The 17,527-nt window shown below is 38.7% G+C and overlaps 1 protein-coding gene across 1 annotated transcript in view; it reads right to left on the bottom strand.

The window, feature by feature from the left end:
* Positions 1–17,527, bottom strand: part of ERICH3 (glutamate rich 3) — a 104,030-nt gene that overhangs the window by 39,024 nt on the left and 47,479 nt on the right. Inside the window, exon 8 of the mRNA XM_084873890.1 lies at positions 9,660–9,840. Coding sequence (XP_084730016.1) covers positions 9,660–9,840 — 181 coding nt within the window. The remainder of the gene's footprint in view (positions 1–9,659; positions 9,841–17,527) is intronic.

Raw genomic sequence — 17,527 nt, 5'->3', positions numbered from 1 at the left:
AATGGAAAAGGAAAGACATTAGTGAAAGCAACTGATTTTGGACTAACATGTTCTAAACCTTATTTTTCTATTATATAAATACCATATCATGGTCTAGATCACTTTTTAACTTAGGGTCAGTCTTTTATCATGAAAAAATACATTCTATTTACCTATTAAAAAGTACCCCATACCTAAAAAAAAAAAAAAAAAAAAGTGCCCCATGCCTTTATAAAACTGATTTTTAACCACATCATACATAATACCTATCATTGTATGGCACTTACTATGCCCAGGCATTATCCTGATTTTCTTGAGTGTGCTAATTCTCACCAACCACATTGAAATATGGTAGCAACCATATTCAGGTAAAAACTGCTGTTTGAATTTTAACCCTTCTAGTCTGGCTCCTGCACCTGATTGAACACAGGATAATTACCTCAGCTTCCAGGTGGAGACCTGGAGGCTAAGGCAATTTTCCCACACCTGGGACTAGAACTATGGGAGATTGATTCCCACTGACTCAGTAGCTTCAGGGGTAGAAACTATAGATAACCTTTAGAGACTAACCGCTGAGCTCTGCTTCTGTGTTATTGGCTATCGCAAGACAGGACCACATTCCAATGTCCAGCAGAATGTGACTGGGAACAGCCCTGTGGGCTGTTTGCAGTCTTTAGAATTTAGTCTTTAGAATTTAGAATTTAGAACAGAGGAAAATTCTTGTGGTTTAGGCCTTTAAAAGGACTGCCTACACCTGCAACAGCATGGTCATGTGGAGTCCACCTGCGTGTGGTGCTCTTGCGGCCATCCTGGCCAGTTTTTCAATAAATCCTTGCCTGCTTTTTTTAATCAATCATCAGCCTCCAATGGTCTTATTTTATTCATACATATGAGGCAGACTTATTCTATCTCGAGTCCCTTTCAATTCTATCTAAATTTGAGACCCCTTTTGCTCCCCCCGAACCACTCCAAAGTTCCACCAATAAATTGAGAAACACTGCTTGCAATTAATCAGTTTTACCAGTAATTTCCCCCAAATCTTTATAAGGCTCTTAGGAAAGGTCTCACCCTAAAGTTACTGAGCCCTACATCAGAGACACCATATTCTACAGAGTGGCTTAGAATCCTGCTACTCCTGACGCTTCTGTTTCCTACAAAAGAAGCCTCTCTGGGCCCTTCACTTCTACTAATAATAGAGTTAAGATTTTATTTTAATTTTTATTTTATTTTTGCATCTCTGCTATGTACACATTTTCTATTATTGCATTTTCTGTAATATATTAAAATATATCCACACCAGCAGTTCTCAAACTTCCATATACATCAGAATCACCCGGAAATCACAGTTTCTGATTCAGTAGGGCTCAAGAATGTGCATGTCTATCAAGTTGCCAGGTGAGGCTTATGCTGTTGGTCCAGAGATCACTTTGAGAACCCTGCTCTAGTGGTTTGCTGCCCTACCTGTTTATGAAATCCATGAGAGCTGAAATTGGTCATACTCATCTTTGTTTCCCCTAATCCCAGGACTGTGGCAGAGGAGGCCCCCAATAAGTAATTAGTGAGTTCTTATTTTAACTCAATTATTTCACAATCACCTAGAGAGAGACTACATATATACCACATCATGCCTGTAAAAGGAAATATGAATCAGATGCTAAATAAATCTAGTAAAGAACTGAGTTATTGAGAAAGTAATTTTGTCACTTGTGCATTAGTATTTGTGATGTGAAATTAGATAAACTAGGAAAGAGAAAGTTGAAGTGATAGTGTCTGAAGAAACTAAGCTGCAATAGATTTATTGATTTCAGAGAGGAAGAAGAGAGAGAGAGAGAGAGAGAGAGAGAGAGAGAGAGAGAGAGAGAGAGAGAGAGAAACATCAATGATGATAGAGAATCACTGATTGGCTACCTCCTTTACACGCCCCACTGGGGATTGAGCCCACAACCAGGGCATGTGCCCTTGACTGGAACCGAACCCAGGATCCTTTAGTCTGCAGGCCGACGCTCTACCCATTGAGCCTGACCAGTTAAGGAAAATTTTAAAATCCAATTGTCTTTATGGTTTTTGGTCTCCTTAGTGGTGACCAAAAATATTTCATTACAAAAACTTGAATGGGGCATTTACATGATTCATGTGATTCATGACACCGCAGTTCCCAGCCCGGGAGGAAGTGCTGGGCACAGGGCATCAACTTCTGGATGTGACTGCTCTGCCATTTGGTACTTGTGTGACTGGAGAGCACATCCACTTATTATTCCATTCCTTTTTTTTTCCCCCCAAGCACACTGAACAAGAATTGACACCCTCTGCCTTTATTCCCTTGTTAATTATTTTATAACTAGAGGCCTCTGCACAAAATATTGTGCACTCGGCAGGAGGGGGAGGGTCCCTCAGCCTGACCTTCACCCTCTCACAATCCAGGACTCCTCAGGTAGGATCCCAAAGCCTGGTCTGAGATCAGAGCCTATTGGGGCTTTCCTTTCCCTGGCTGTAGGAAGCTGGCCCCACTCCCACTGCTGCCACTGACTGCCATCTGTGCAGCACTGTCCCCCCTCTCCTGCCACTGCTGGCCTCCCTCTGCAGATGATAGGCATGGGGTGCGATGGCCTGGCTGGCCTGGGTCTCTCTCTGTGGTGCGATCACCTGCCACAGAGTCACCGAAGGTGACCTGGGCCCCCCTCTTTCTTTGCTGGGGGGCAGGGTCAGCTCTGCAAAGGGCCATCTGCCTACTTGATCACCCCTAACCTCTGGCCTGCCTACCTGATTGCCCCTAACCACTTGCCTGCATACTGATCACCCCTAACCACTGGTATGCCTACCTGATCGCCCTAACTGCTTGCTTGGGGGTGGGGCCAGCCCAGCGAGGGGCTGTGGTGGTTCTGGTCTCTGGCTGTTCTGATGATTTCACTTATGGTGCCTGGCCTTTTATTATATAGGATTTTATATTTTAAATTTTAGTGTCATTTCCCAACCCTGACTTGATGGTTTCTACCTAGAGTAGTGGAAAGAAGACTGACAATTTCAGAATCCTCATCTATGAAATAGAGAAGACAGGAGGAGTGGTGAGGGAGTGAAGTGGAGGGGGGGACCCAGTCTACCCACTTCACAGAGAAGTCTTAAAGGTTATATGCAGTGCAATATTGGAAAGCATTCTGTAATATTTACAAAATGTAGTTATTCATTTAAAAATACAATTAAAAATTCATGGCCTCCTAGACCTCAGATTAATAGGGGTGTCGAACTCAATCAGAGAAGGGGCCAAAATCTAAAATCCAGCCTAAATCGCGGGCCGAATGGTTTACTGAACAGTCATAAACTGACAATGTCATAAACTGACAGCAGAGTGCAGTGATGACAGCACGGTGCGGGCCACATTGCAAGGGCTGGCGGGCTGGATTTGGCCCGAGGGCCTTGTGTTTGACACCTGTGCCTCAGAACATGAACCGATTTGGAAACCAGGGTCTTTGCAGATATAATGAGTGAAGGATCAAGATGGGCAGCACTATTTAGGCACTAAGGAGAAACAAAAATACTGGGGGGGGGAAACATCAATTGTGGTCTCCTCCTTCAACAAATTATAATTTGGCAGGAGAGACAAAATGAATATATCAGACTTCTAGAGTGAGGTCACCAAATCCGCTCTTCTTAAAATGGTGTCTCTGAAAATATACCAAAGGCTTAAACTGAGCAGCAGTTATTCATGAAAACTTACTGAACTTTTGGTAAGAGGAGTGGAGATCTGCGGCATCCTTGCCTGGAGCTGCTCGCATCCCTCTCACCTGCCACTATTTCATCACTGCAGTTCTAACAGGGTAGGGCAGGCCATAAATAACCAGCAGCTTCAGTGTCAGCGGGAGCTGACTTGATTTGGAGCAGAAGGCAAAATAACCTTGGCCAGTGGCTCTTCCACTAATAAGTAGCAAGCTCAGAGGCAAGCTAACATAGAAACACCTGGGTTTTGCCAGCCTGAAACTGTAGCTCTGATTAGGGCAAGCATCAGGCCAGTGGGCTAGCTGAAAATTCAACCATGGGATATAGGTAATGAAGCAATCATAGATGCACTTGTAAGGAAGCAAAATTTGCCACCCCAAAATGTGTCTCTGTGGCATAAGGATTATTTTACGGGGGAAAAAAGACTCAGAAAGAATTTTCACATTCCTCCTAAAAGATGTTAGAGGACCTGCTCAGTAAGAAAACTATCATCATACATAACTATAGTTGAATATGAACTAGATATAACAGACAGGGATGAAGCTAACAAGGTCCATTTTGATTAAAGTCTTCTTTCTGTCCCATTGTTTCTGCATGGCCCACAAACATTTATTTACCCAAAATTAACTCTTTTCATCTACCTGTTGAATTGCCTTACTTCCCTTAGTCCAGAATGATATATATACCTTATCTTGCCTAACTATCTTTGGAATCTCCTATGTTTGTGCAGATTCCCTGAATGTATGTGTTAGATTTAATCCTTTTAACCTATCTTGTGTTATTTTAATTATTTGACCAGCCCAAAGAACCAAAGAAGGCAAGAGAGAAATTGTCCCTTTTCTTCACACATTCAGTAAACTTTATACACATCCTCGGCTAACTGAAAGTGGCACGGTTTGGAATAGGTGCAACCTATTCACACATCCCTAGCCAACTGGGAGTTTGCATCCATGAATAAAGGAAACATAAGATGGCTGGTGGAAAATCAGAGTTGGAGCAGACCTGAAATGGCCTGAACTTTGAATGTACTCTTTCTTTGTTATTGTTTGGAATGTCAACTTATATCTCTTTATTCTTTTTTTTTTAATTCTTTATTGTTTACAGTATTACATATAGTATTACATATGTCCCTTTTTTCATCCATTGACCTCTTCCTGGCCATCCCACACATGCCCTCACCCTCCCCCCACACACACACACATAGTGTCTGTGTCCATTAGTTATGCTCATATGCATGCATACAAGTCTTTTGGTTGATCGCTTACCCCCCCTCCCTCCCCTGCCTATACTCTTGAATCCACTATAGCAGGATGGACATTGCCCTCTAAAAATTCATGACCTCCTAGACCTCAGAATGTGAGCCAATTTGGAAACTAGGGTCTTTGCAGATATAATTAGTGAAGGATCAAGATGAGATCATCCTGAATTTTGCCCTCATTCCAATGACCTATGTCCTTAAAAGAAGAGTGGCCACACACAAAAACATACAGAGAAGCATGACAGGTGAAGATAGGGCAAGGAGTGGAGTAATAGAGCTACAAGCCAAAGCATACCAAGTATTACAGGAATCAACAAAAGTTAGAAGAGACAAGGAAGGATTTTCCCATAGGGCCTAGAGCTTTTAGAGGGAACAGGAACCTACTAACACCTTAGTGTTAGACTCCGGCCTCCAAAACTGTGAGAGAATACATTTCTATTGTTTTAAGCCACCAATTTAGGGACATTTTTTTTTTTACACCAGTTCAGGAAACTAATAAACCTGCAAACATCCACTTACACAAGGTGGAGATTTTATTGGCTCAAAGTTTTGAACATGGCCTTTGATAAATCATTGGATGATCAATAAACTATGAAGACACCAAGACTACCCTAAAAAACTAGCCTAAAAACTAAAAAATATAATTTAAAAAACTATGAGTACAGACATCACCAGTGTATACCAAGGAGAGAGGAAATGAATTTCACAGAATTGGTCCAGATAAGTTACTAAACATACAGCAACAACAATAATCTTCAAGAGAGAAATGTCAAAATCCAGCAACCACAGTTGCTCTAATACGTAATTTTAAATGTTCTGTTTTCATCAGGAAATCCAAAGACACATAAAGAAAAAGAAAGTATGACCCATACTCAGGGGGGAAAAGCTATCAATCCCACTCCTAGGATCTACTCAAGAGAAATGAAAACAGACGTCTATATAAAAACTTGCATATTCGTAACAGCATGATTTATAATAGTCCTAAAAGAGGAAACAATGCAAATATCCATCACCTGGGGATAGATAACTACATATTCAGTGACATAAGATCAGAGAAGCTATTGATAGATGCTACAAATGGATGACTCTCAAAAGCATTATGCTAAGTGAAAGAAGCAAGACACAAAACACTACCTATTATATAATTTCATTTATAAGAAATGCCCAGAAAAGGCAAATCTTCAGAGGTTGCCTGAGACTGGCTATGAAATTGGGAATTAACTGCCAGTGGGCACAAGGAAGCTTTTAGAACTAATGGAAATATTCTAAAGCTGGTTTGTGATAGATAATGGTTGCACAATGCTTCAAAATTCCAAAGTACTAGTAAATTGTACACTTAGAATGAGTGAATGTTACAGAATGTAAATTACAACTCAATAAAGCTCTTTTTTAAACAAAAAAACCCTCAATATATGACAATGGAAAAGGAGGGGAAAAATAATATAAGTCTCAGTACAATGAAATGCTTTGGTTTTAAGTATAGAATAAGAGCTGTCGCCATCAAGAGAGATGGATAACAGAGTCAACTGAGAAAGCTTCACAGCTCTATTCTGAATCTTAAAAGATGGAGAAGATTTAAATTTCAAATCCTATTTTGAATTTCAAATCCATTGTTCTATTGCAGACAAAGGAAATATCACACAAAAAGACGAGAGAATGGATTGGGGGGCAGGGGGAGTACTTGGGAATGCACAAATAGTTACAACAGAACCCAGTTTGGAAATGAGAGATAATGGGGCCAAAAGGAAGAGATTATAAGAGGGTCAGGAAACAGTTCTTTGTATCCACAGGAACCCAGGAGGCCAAGGTTTGCCTTGTTTATTACGGTGCACGTGGCAAATCAAAAGGCCTGTAAAGAGCTGCATTATCCACAAGTTGTAGAAATGTTCGGCGGCTTCATCGGTGGACAACATAAACAATCAGTGTGCGGCTTGGTGTCTAAAATCAAACCGCACGACATCATGCAGTACTATGGGAATAAAAGATGCACTTGCCACACTATTAAATAATTAATTTTATTGTTATTTCTCATCCAAAAGCGAGACAAGTTAATGAATGCCACATTTTTTTAATGAGTTTTCTGCTCCAAGCATAACATTAAATGTCTTCTTTCCCTAACAGAAATCTTCTCAAAACCTATTCACATTTCATTGAATCTTACTCAGCTTTGATTTTTAAAAAGGGCAGATTCTTTTCAGTTCAGCTAAATTGCTAAGATTGCTGAACCACAAGTCAACTCTGAGTCACCACACTTTTCAATTTTGAATAATTACTTTCCTGGCAATCAAGAACAAGCTGAGACAAAATTATTGTGTGGATGGGATTCAATTACTTGTGTCCCCATTGCATCCTATAATTCAAGACTGTCCAATGACATAACAAAAAGACAGTCCCAGGACCAGTATGTATGCAAAGTAACACGTAGCAAGGGAACACTCTCTCGTAACCTTTGACTTGGCATGTTAATCATAGAGTGTATCGTCTCCTAGAAATCCATTCAGCTGAGTCTTACTGTGGTGTTGTTGCTTTTGTATTTGTATGTACCATGCTTTCCAGCAGTCAAACAGACATTATATATGCATTTTGTTTTTACAATAGTGATCTAAGACCCAGGAAGAGTTTTATTATGTTAATTCCAATTTTAGACCACAGCTAATTCCAGCAATTCTTCTAAATTAATAGTTGAAAGTTACACTTTTAAAAAATGAATGCATGTATCTATGCCAACTGTCATTATACCCATCTTATGCGAATGTAGGAAGCTCTTTGCTACTGAGAATAGCTAACTGGAGCTAGATAGTACTAATCAAAGGCCCTGCACCTGGTCAGAAGCTGCATCTGCTCTTGACCCTGCCAACAGCTGATGTGTGACCTTGAGAAGCCTCTACCTCTGGCCTCTGCTCATTGTCCTCATCTACAGAATGGAAGGAACTCTCATATGCTACAAAAATAAGGCAAAAGTAAATTCTATCTCAGCCAAGTATATAAAATGGGGGAAATATTTCCAGCATTCTTAAGCATTATTTTTATAAATTATACACATTTTTATAAAGTAAAATACAAAATAAAATTGCCATTCAAGTGTTTGTCCTTTCTTATGTTGGAAAGTTTTAATATTTAATCCCTAAGTATGTATAGTTTCTCTTTAAGTACTTAAATTTTTTAAATTAATATTACTGTTTTCTTGATGAGGGAAAACAGAAAAGCCAAAAGCAACAACTCCATGCTTGCCTCCAACTCCTCCCTGAACCCCTAAGTCTGTATCAAAATTACTCACATATAAATATTTCTCTTAATTAGTGAAAACTCCATTACCTTCTAAAAAGAGTTTCTCAAGCAAGGAAATCACCAATAGCATAACCCTGTAACAACTCTTCCTTTGAACTGCTGTCCCACAGATTAAGTAGACAAAAACGACTTCAAGTAAAATATGTGAAACTCTATATGCAATATAAAAATTATTTTATCCCACCAAAATATGTCATTTGGGAATATCGATTATTTTTAAAGTATTTTTAAATATGTTTTTATTGACTTTAGAGAGAGAGGAAGAAAGAGGGAGAGAGGGAGAGAAACATGGGTTGGATCCCTGAGGATGTACCCTGACTGGGAATCAAACTGGCCATCTTTCCATACATGGGACGGCACTCAATCAAACCACACTGGCCAGAGTGGGATATTGATTATTTTAAGTTGATTCTTTTTAAGAAAGGAAGCATTCAGGAAGAACCTTAGACCTTCTCCCTCGCTGCCTGAAACAATTCAGGTAGAGGGTCAGTTCCAGAGATGGAGCTGTTGCCAAAGGTCACTCTAATATAATACGTACTACTGGTAGGTGGGGTTGGGAGACTCAGCAGAGCCTCAAGATCAAAATTGATTGTTTCCTCTTGTCTTTGCACGGCCTAGCAAACATTTCTTACTTTGTTTACTGAACTTTTGCTTTTCCAACTCCTTGTGAATTGCCTTCGTACCCTTTGAAGTCCTAGACTCATAGTCCTTCTTCTTCGTTCAGAAAGACACATAAGCCTCAATTGCCCACTTTGACTCTGGGCCCCACATTCTTATAGAAACCCCTCCACCCTCTATGTATGTAATTGAATTTGGTTACTTTCTCCTATTAACCTAGCTCACATCAATTTAATTCTTATTCCAGCTAGAACTTAAAAGCGTAGAAGAAAATGTTTTCCTTCCCAACACTAAGAAACATGGATTTATTATCAAATGAAAGTGAAAATGTATTAAATGCATTTGGCTGAATTCTGCACCATGTGATTTAGGTGTGATGCCCCCTAAAGTTTATTGGGTTTGTGATTTTATCTCAACATACTTATAAAGAACAAATTGCCAATTTTATATATTTTCTCTTGGAGTAACGTATGATGTAGTTCACTGTGGCAAGCCAAATAATTAACTTGTAATTTGGGGACAGTTTATTTGTGCAACATTTTAATGATCATATATCTCTATCCCCCAAATTAATCTGTTACTGGGTTAAATCACTTCAAGTTCTTTCTTTCACAATCTGTCGGAGTAATTGCTGCTCCAGTTTTAATCACGGAGCAGTAAATCCAGATTCACTTTGAGGCAGCTGTTTATAAGTCCCTGGCTATACATAATCGCATAGAGAAATTGAAGTCATTCTGATATCAACAATAGTTTACCTATGACATTAACTTCAAGTACTTAAAAAGAATTCACATTGTATGTGTACCTTTTTCAAGTAGTTTGCCTCTGTAGACACAAAGGTTTTCTCCACCACAGTGCTGTTGACAAACTTTTATTTCATCTCGGAAGTCTGGGTAATCAAAACTTAGGTGCGTAGTCTTCCCTAAATAGATCATTGTAATGACTGCATTACTATGCAGTGGTGTTTTATTAATCCTTCTTGAATCCTAAAATAAATAAAAAAGGGGGTTTGTTAACTACTTAACCTCTAACAGAGTGTGATGACATTGTAATATAAAGAATAGAAAAGTCTATTTTTAGGTACCCAGCAACAAAACCTTTATAAAATGTCAATCTTCACAGGGCTCAAAAAGTGAAGCCCATTACATCTCTCTAGCAGTTATAACATATACATTTTGGCTTTGTATTTTTAATTAAATGCTAAGACTTATGCAAAATTTGTCACCTTTATTTTAGGTGCACGCGTGTGTGTGTTTTACATATACCATAATGTCAAGGATGATAATGGGAAACTGCTCGTTGCTCTTTGAGCTGGTTCTCAAAAAAATAAACAAAAAACAACCACAACAAATCAAATTAATTAAATTTTGGTGACATAATTTTGTTCTATTTTGAACTGACTTAACAATTGTGATTGTGATTTAACAATTGGTTTTATAATTGAGCGCTTAACACTCCAGCAATGACACCTGAGTTTATTCTGATGCCCACATTTTAATCCTTCTGTGGTCACTCAGAGGATTACGATAATGTATGTTATGTGCCTGGGATTATCCAGTTTCACAGGAGGCATTTAATTAAATGACAATCAACATTATTAATATTATTTTAAATATCAAATATACCCAACAACAAAAGACCACCTCATAAACATCATATCTGATATTCTCTGTCCTTGACCAATTTGAATAATTTATAAGATAAAACAACTTAAATGCTAGAAGTTAAAAGAAATGTCCTATTCCTTAACTTCCCTAAATATTCTAAAGTATTTTTTTACAATAGTGAATGAGCATAGTGTTTGCCTAATCTGCAAGAGGAAGATGAGGAAAGACAATTAGAAAGAGGAAGAAGAGGAGGAGGCAGAGAATTAGGAATGGCTCACTGAAAGACTCTAAAAGGACCTAGAATATTTTGGGCTTCTGGCAGGCATCACACAGAGACCAAACATTACTTTAAACCTACTTCATTTTTCTAAAAATCAATTCTTAGCTAAATGGAAAATGAGACCAACTTTTAATGAATCCATGGCAATTATTTGAGTTTGATTTCATTGAATTACGGATGCCTTGGAAGCATGCTTTTTTTTTTTTTTTTAAGAATAGCAAAACTGTAACAAAAATTTCTGAAGTAACTACTAAAATAGTTCCATCTTCAAACCCATCCCCTTCTACCTCAGATGACTTTTCTACTTCAATTCTATTTCTCTGAAGCAAAAACCAGAGGAAGTAAATCTGATAAATGGAATTCTATAAATAATAGTGTGAAAAGTATAGAGCAGGGCTGTGAGGTTTAAAATTTAAGCAACTTGTCTTGCCTGTGGACACACAGAACTTCCCAACAGAAATATTTCAGGAACATCAAGCGCCATGAAGGTAAACGGAAACAGGTCCCCGAGTCACAGTCAAAAGCAAAGGGATGACAGCAGGGCTAGCTCCTCATTGCAAAATGATGGCACGTGTCCTCTTGCCTGGGCGTGTGGAGTGTGACATCCATGTGTGCAGCCCAACGCAAAACCACCAGCCTAAGGCAAATCCGGCTCCAAGCTCCCACTGGAACATTTCATGACATGACGGATGAAATAAGAACATCCCCCTTTTGTTAAGCAATACTTTCTAGAGGGACACGGCTTCGGAGGCTGCCCTGTGAGCCTCTGGTAGATGAGCACTATATAAATACAAGGTAAGGGTGGGATTGGAGTGAGGCAAAGCCTGCCTCTGTATGCAAAATGAGAACTAGAAGAACATTTAAAATAAAACAACTTAACACCTCTTCTCCCTTTTCATTTACTCTTATTCATATTCTTGTCTCTGCTAAAATGTATTCCTGATAGCAACATCTTTTTTTTCCCCCTGGGTCTAGTTGAAATCCCCAATTATTGTCACCAAATAACCTTTCTGGGTTCTAATGAGAGGCCCAAATGACAGCTCATGATTAAATATGTGTACAAGGAAACAACTGTTTCTTTCAGCTGACTAAATTGCCTCTGTACTTACTGTCTTCCAAGGTTAGAATGACCGCAGACTGATGAAATTTTGACAAGCTTTCGTGGCCCTCTCTGCTATCCTCAAGCAAGAGGCAAAACCCTCCATCCCTAGCTAATTTTGCTCAGTGGTTAGAGTGTTGGACTTCAGACTGAAGGGTGGCAGGTTTGATTTCGGTCAAGGGCATGTGTCTCAGTCACAGGCTTGATTCCCAGCCCTGATCAGGGCTCATTGGGAGGCAAGCAATCCATGTGCCTCTCTCACGTTGACGTTTACCTCTGTATTTTTCTCCGTCTCCCTTCTACCCCTTTCACTCTCTTTAAAATACATGAGGGAGGGGGAAGGGAAGAAATATCATCAGGTGAGGATTAACAACAACAACAAAAATGTCCATAAAAATTCAGCTCCACGTTAAGAAGAGCAGCAAGGCCTCATGGACCTGATCAGCTAAGCGTTATCTTTCTGACTTCCTCTTCAGTTGCTTATGATTTTCCTTCGCATTTCTTTTCTGAAATCTCAGGCAATTACAATCTGTGCTGGCAAACAGCAAGACCCTTGAATGGTTAAGGAGTTAGCCTTTATGTATTTGTAATATTTAGCACTTAATTGATAAAACAAACCCCCACTGGGATCTCCTGACTCTCTGCCCAGGCCTGTGTGGGGTGGATATAAAAGATTTCTATAGATGTCGAAGAGCGTGTACTTGTTGGCAGTGTTGGGCAGCAATTCCTTTCCAGCCACTTAGCCAAGCCCTGATGAACTCTGGACATCCTAAAATCTTACCTGGACCACTGCAATAAACTTCTAGTTAGTAGGGTGACCATAAAATGTATTTATTTATTTATTTATTTATTTATTTATTTATTTATGTAAATATATATATTTTATCTGTTTTATCTTCTTATTATCTTTTAATTGTCACCCAAGGATATTTTTCCATTGACTTTTAGAGAGAATGGAAGAGAGAAGGAAAGACAGAGAAACATCGATGTGAGAGAAACACATTGATTGGTTGCTTCTTGCACGCACCCTCACCAGGGATCAAGCAGGGGAGGAGCCCTTGACTGGAATCAAACCTGGGACCCTTCAGTCCACAGGCTGACATTCTATCCACTGAGCCAAACCGACTAGGGCACTGTAGAATTTATAATCCAATCTAGGACACATGCTGGAAAAAAAATGAGCATTAATTTGAATTGTTCCAGGTAGACTCTATCTGGCTCTCAAACTCCAGGCCAATATTCCCCAACCCTAATCACCCAGGATCAGGCACCAGACAACTCAGGACAGCCCTTAGACCTCAGAGTCTGCCAAAAGTATTCATGCTACCCAATCCTAAGGCTGCTTACCCTGCCATCTGGTTCCATTTCTCAGAAACATAACCAAGGCTCTTGCCTATATATTCCTCACACTCCCTCAGCCTCCCAACTGACCCTGGTGCTGTCCTCTGTTGCCCTGTGTGACATGGTGTGATGGTTACCTTTGTCACCTTAGCTGGGCCACGATGCCCAGATATGTAGTCAAATGTTCTGGATAGAACCCTAACTAATCCATGGCATGTCCCCTTCTCTTTGGGACTCAAGTGACAACTTGTCTCTTCAAAAGCAATCATTTCCTGATCTATGGATCTCAATATACCGGAATCACAATAAAACCTACATTTTAAAACAACCAAGCAAAAAAAAATATATACTTGCTCTCATTAAGGAAGAGAAGTAATGAGGGGTTTAAGCAGGAAAGAAGCATGCTGAGAGGCACTTCACAGAGTTGACGTTAACATCATTATGTAGAATCTGCTAATACTGAGATGGACTTCCCTTACTTTTTCCCCTTTCTGCTTTTTCAGACGCTGCTCCCTCATTCTATATGCTAGCTTCCTACTCATCTTTCAAAGCCCATTCCAAATGCCACCTTCTTTCTGAAGCACTCTCCAATCTCCTCATTCAGAATGACTATTTTCTTCCTGTGTTCCCATTGTGCTTTATTTATACTGCTATGCTTGTTCTCATCACAATGTATCATGGTTAATTGCAGATATTTCTGTCTCTCTTGTTAAACTGCAATGTTTCCAAGAACAAGGATTTGATCTTATTTATGTTGGTAGCCTCGGCACCTAGTATAGGGCTTGTCATTATCAATAAAAGCTAAATTGAGCTATTTGTTGATTTAGAGCCAGGATATAAGTATGTTGATGATTGCAATAGCCTGGTTAAGAGTTAGGTAGCCAGCATCTGAACTGAAGACATAGTAGTGAGGATGAAAAAGGATTACCATATATATGAGCCATTGCTAAGGTATAGAGCTATGTTGTCTGAGATGCAGCCACTTGCCATATTTGGTTGCTGGGCTCTTGAAAGGTAGCTCATTCAAATGAGAAGTGCTGTAAGTATAAAAAACTTATTGAATTTAAAGACACGGTATTTTAAAAATATACAAATCAGTTCTTGCCAGGAGAAGTTCTTTGCCCTCTTTTTCACAAATCATATAAAATTTAAAAAAGACTTCTTTAAATTGATAAAGATGATGATTAAACAGGTCTTATCTGAAAGCCTGTATTTTCACACTTACAAACACTATTTATGTGACCATCCACCTCTTCAGTAGTCTGCTGTATAGTGTAGGTGAACCAGCAATCCTGAGTGAGAACACAAGAATCTTCAAAAGGGTGAAAGAAGCCTCAAAGGAAATTCTAACTAGTCTCATAGATTCTGTAAAAGCAAGTTCTAAAACAAAGCAACAGGACATAGAAGCAATGTGCTGTGCTGTGAGATCTACCACACCTCATCGATTGGCTCCATGCATCAGCCCCCAGGGACACAGATCACAGAATCCAGGGACCATGTTCTACACATTCATAGAGGAACCAATGATGGGCCACCAGCAAGCTGTGTTTCTTTGCCTTCTACCTTTTTTCGCCCCCTTTTAAAGGATATTTTCCCTTTAAAGAGCATTTAAAGGATGCTGGGGTCCCAGCCAGAGTGGTTCAGCGGTTGACTGTTGACCTATGAATCAGGAGGTCATAGTTTGATTCCCAGTCAGGGCACATGCCTAGGTTGCAGGCTTGATCCCCACTATAGGGCATGGAAGAGGCAGCCAATCAATGATCTTTTCTGATCATTGATGTTTCTATCTCTGTCTTCCTTTTCCTTCCTCTCTAAAATCAATACAAATACATTTTTTTTAAAAAAATAAAGAATGCTTTGGGGTGGTAGTCATAAAATAAAAGAGTGAATTTAATGTGTAAATTAATCATGACAGTCACCTCCCCTTTAAAAACCAGTTCTACACCAAAATAAAATATATCCAAGTACTAAAAGTAAAAGTACATGAGAGTCACCCCATTATGCCAACTTTATTCTATACTCCAGGAACCAAGAGCTAATGAAAAATCCAAGAGACACCTAGACAGCTTTCAAAGCCATTTGGGAAGAGGAATACATATTTAATAATAATAATAATTTGTCAAGACCTAAGCCATGCTGATGGCTAGATTAAGAGGTGAGGCAGAGAGACACAAAGGAGAAAGAGATAAAAGCAGATGGCAAAGCAGCATTAAAATAGAATGGCATGGAAGGCAAGAGAGGGAAGTTTCAAGGAAGAATCAATGAAAGCATCTAATGCTACTATCTAAAAAAATAGAATAAATAGGAAATAAAAACTAAGATGACAGAAGTAAGTCTAAATACACTACCAAATAAAATAAATGTAATTGGACTAAATTTACTTATTAAAGGGACAGAGATTCTCAGCCTAAAATAAACATAGAGCACCCATATGTTGCAAAGATACATGTAACAAGCCTAAAGTTTAAATGTACAGAAAGTAAAAGTAATATATATTAAATACAATACTTATCTAAAGAAAATAAGGAAAAGAATTATTAGCCAAAATAGGTTTTAAGGCCAAAAGTAGTAAGTAATAAAGATCTTTTTTTAATGACAAAAAAAAAAAAATCACATCACCAATAAATTAGAGTAACCCTAATTCCCTAATTCTGAGAGCACATAAGATGTTTTGAACATTTACAAAACAGAACTTTACATTTACCAAACAAAACAAGGAGAAAGCGATAAATCTAAATTACAGAGAGTGATCATTAGAATTCAGAAACTGGGGGACCACACAGATTTCTTTTTAAATGCTAATAACATAAAATAATAATATGAATGACAATTTACATTTCTTATTATTGGGCATTTATAGAATGCTGATCCCAACATTTAGAGAAGCACATTCTTTACAAAATTTGAACATATATTAGCCTATAAAGCAAGTCTCCACAAATAGCAAAGAATCAAAATCATACAGAACAAGAATAAGAAGCTTTTTAAAGTAACATTCAAGGAACACAAAAGGAGTACTTAGAATTAAAATAAGGCAGTAGAAGGAAAAACTCAGCAGTATGTGTGGAAGATTAAATTGAAGAAATCTCCTAGCGAGTAGAACAAAAAGACAAAAGACAGAAAATTAAAGAGAAAAGCTAAGAATATTAGAGCATCAGTTTAGTAGTTCCCACATTCCCAAGCTAGGGATTTTGAAAAGAGAGAACACAAGGTGTCATATTTTTTAAGTTTTCTTGTTGTTTGTTGTTTTGTTTTTTAAGACCAGGGCAAACTGAAGCCTTGTGACTCAAGAGAAAGACATGCTAAGGTCTCTCAAAGCAAGGCTGGTGTGGATGCCATACTGCTGCATTTCCAACTTCAGGGCAGAATGTCCAAGAGAAGTTGCCTCAGTTGCCACTGTCACCTCTGTTTCAGTTTACAGCTCATTCACTTGACCACATCCTATGTATGTCTACTAGCTGGCTCCAGGAGGACTTCTCTAGATGGCCTGTCTCTGGTGAGCCCCATTTTATTAAGACACACTCATGACCTGGCTTTGAATTCCGCAGAAGTTCTTAAAACTATTATAAAAATGTACACCAATCCCAGACTGTGACTCAAAAACTCTATTTAGCCTGTTTTCTCCAGGAATATTATCATTTTGTTACAATGCTAGGTTTGAGCTTATTTCTGAAGATTACTGAATATAAGTGATAGAACTCCAAAGAAAAGCAGGGACTTGGTTAACACAGATGTCAGTATGGGAGTTGCTCTGGGAAGCAATAAGGGATGTGATAGCTCAGGACCAAGGGGTTGAGAACATGACAGTAACATTCTACTTTGTTCAGAAGTCATTGTGTGAACATGAGTGTTTGCTTGATTATTGTTGTTTTACTTATACATATAAATTTTATATATTCTTATGGTTTATGAGACATTTAAACTTTCTTTAAAGGATGAACAGTAGAGTTTATCTCAGAAATATACTTTAACATTAAAAAATCAAATGCTGCCACCAAGTGAGGATGATAAGGAAGCCACTATATTTGCTAAGTGGGAACCACATCCTAAAGACAGTATGTTTGTTGGCCTGGGGGACCAGCAGGTAATGGGTTCACAATAAGTTGGTAGATGTGGAAGATTTTATTATTGCTCCAATATCTAACCATAATCTGTGTGAGAGGATGATACTTCTGACTATTAATGTCATTTGGTACTAGAGCTCAAGTGCAAGTGACACGTGTCAGTTATGAGTGGAATCTTCAAAGAATTCCATGGTTCTGCTGTCCATGAGACCACATACCCCATGAAGGGACAACCCCTTGAGTCTAGGTCCCAGAATTACAGTTGACCAACAACAGATAATA

This window comes from Pipistrellus hanaki (assembly GCF_964339955.1).
Source record: "Pipistrellus hanaki genome assembly, chromosome: 2".
Lineage (NCBI taxonomy): Eukaryota > Metazoa > Chordata > Mammalia > Chiroptera > Vespertilionidae > Pipistrellus > Pipistrellus hanaki.
This window is presented reverse-complemented; position numbering and strand designations above follow the sequence as displayed.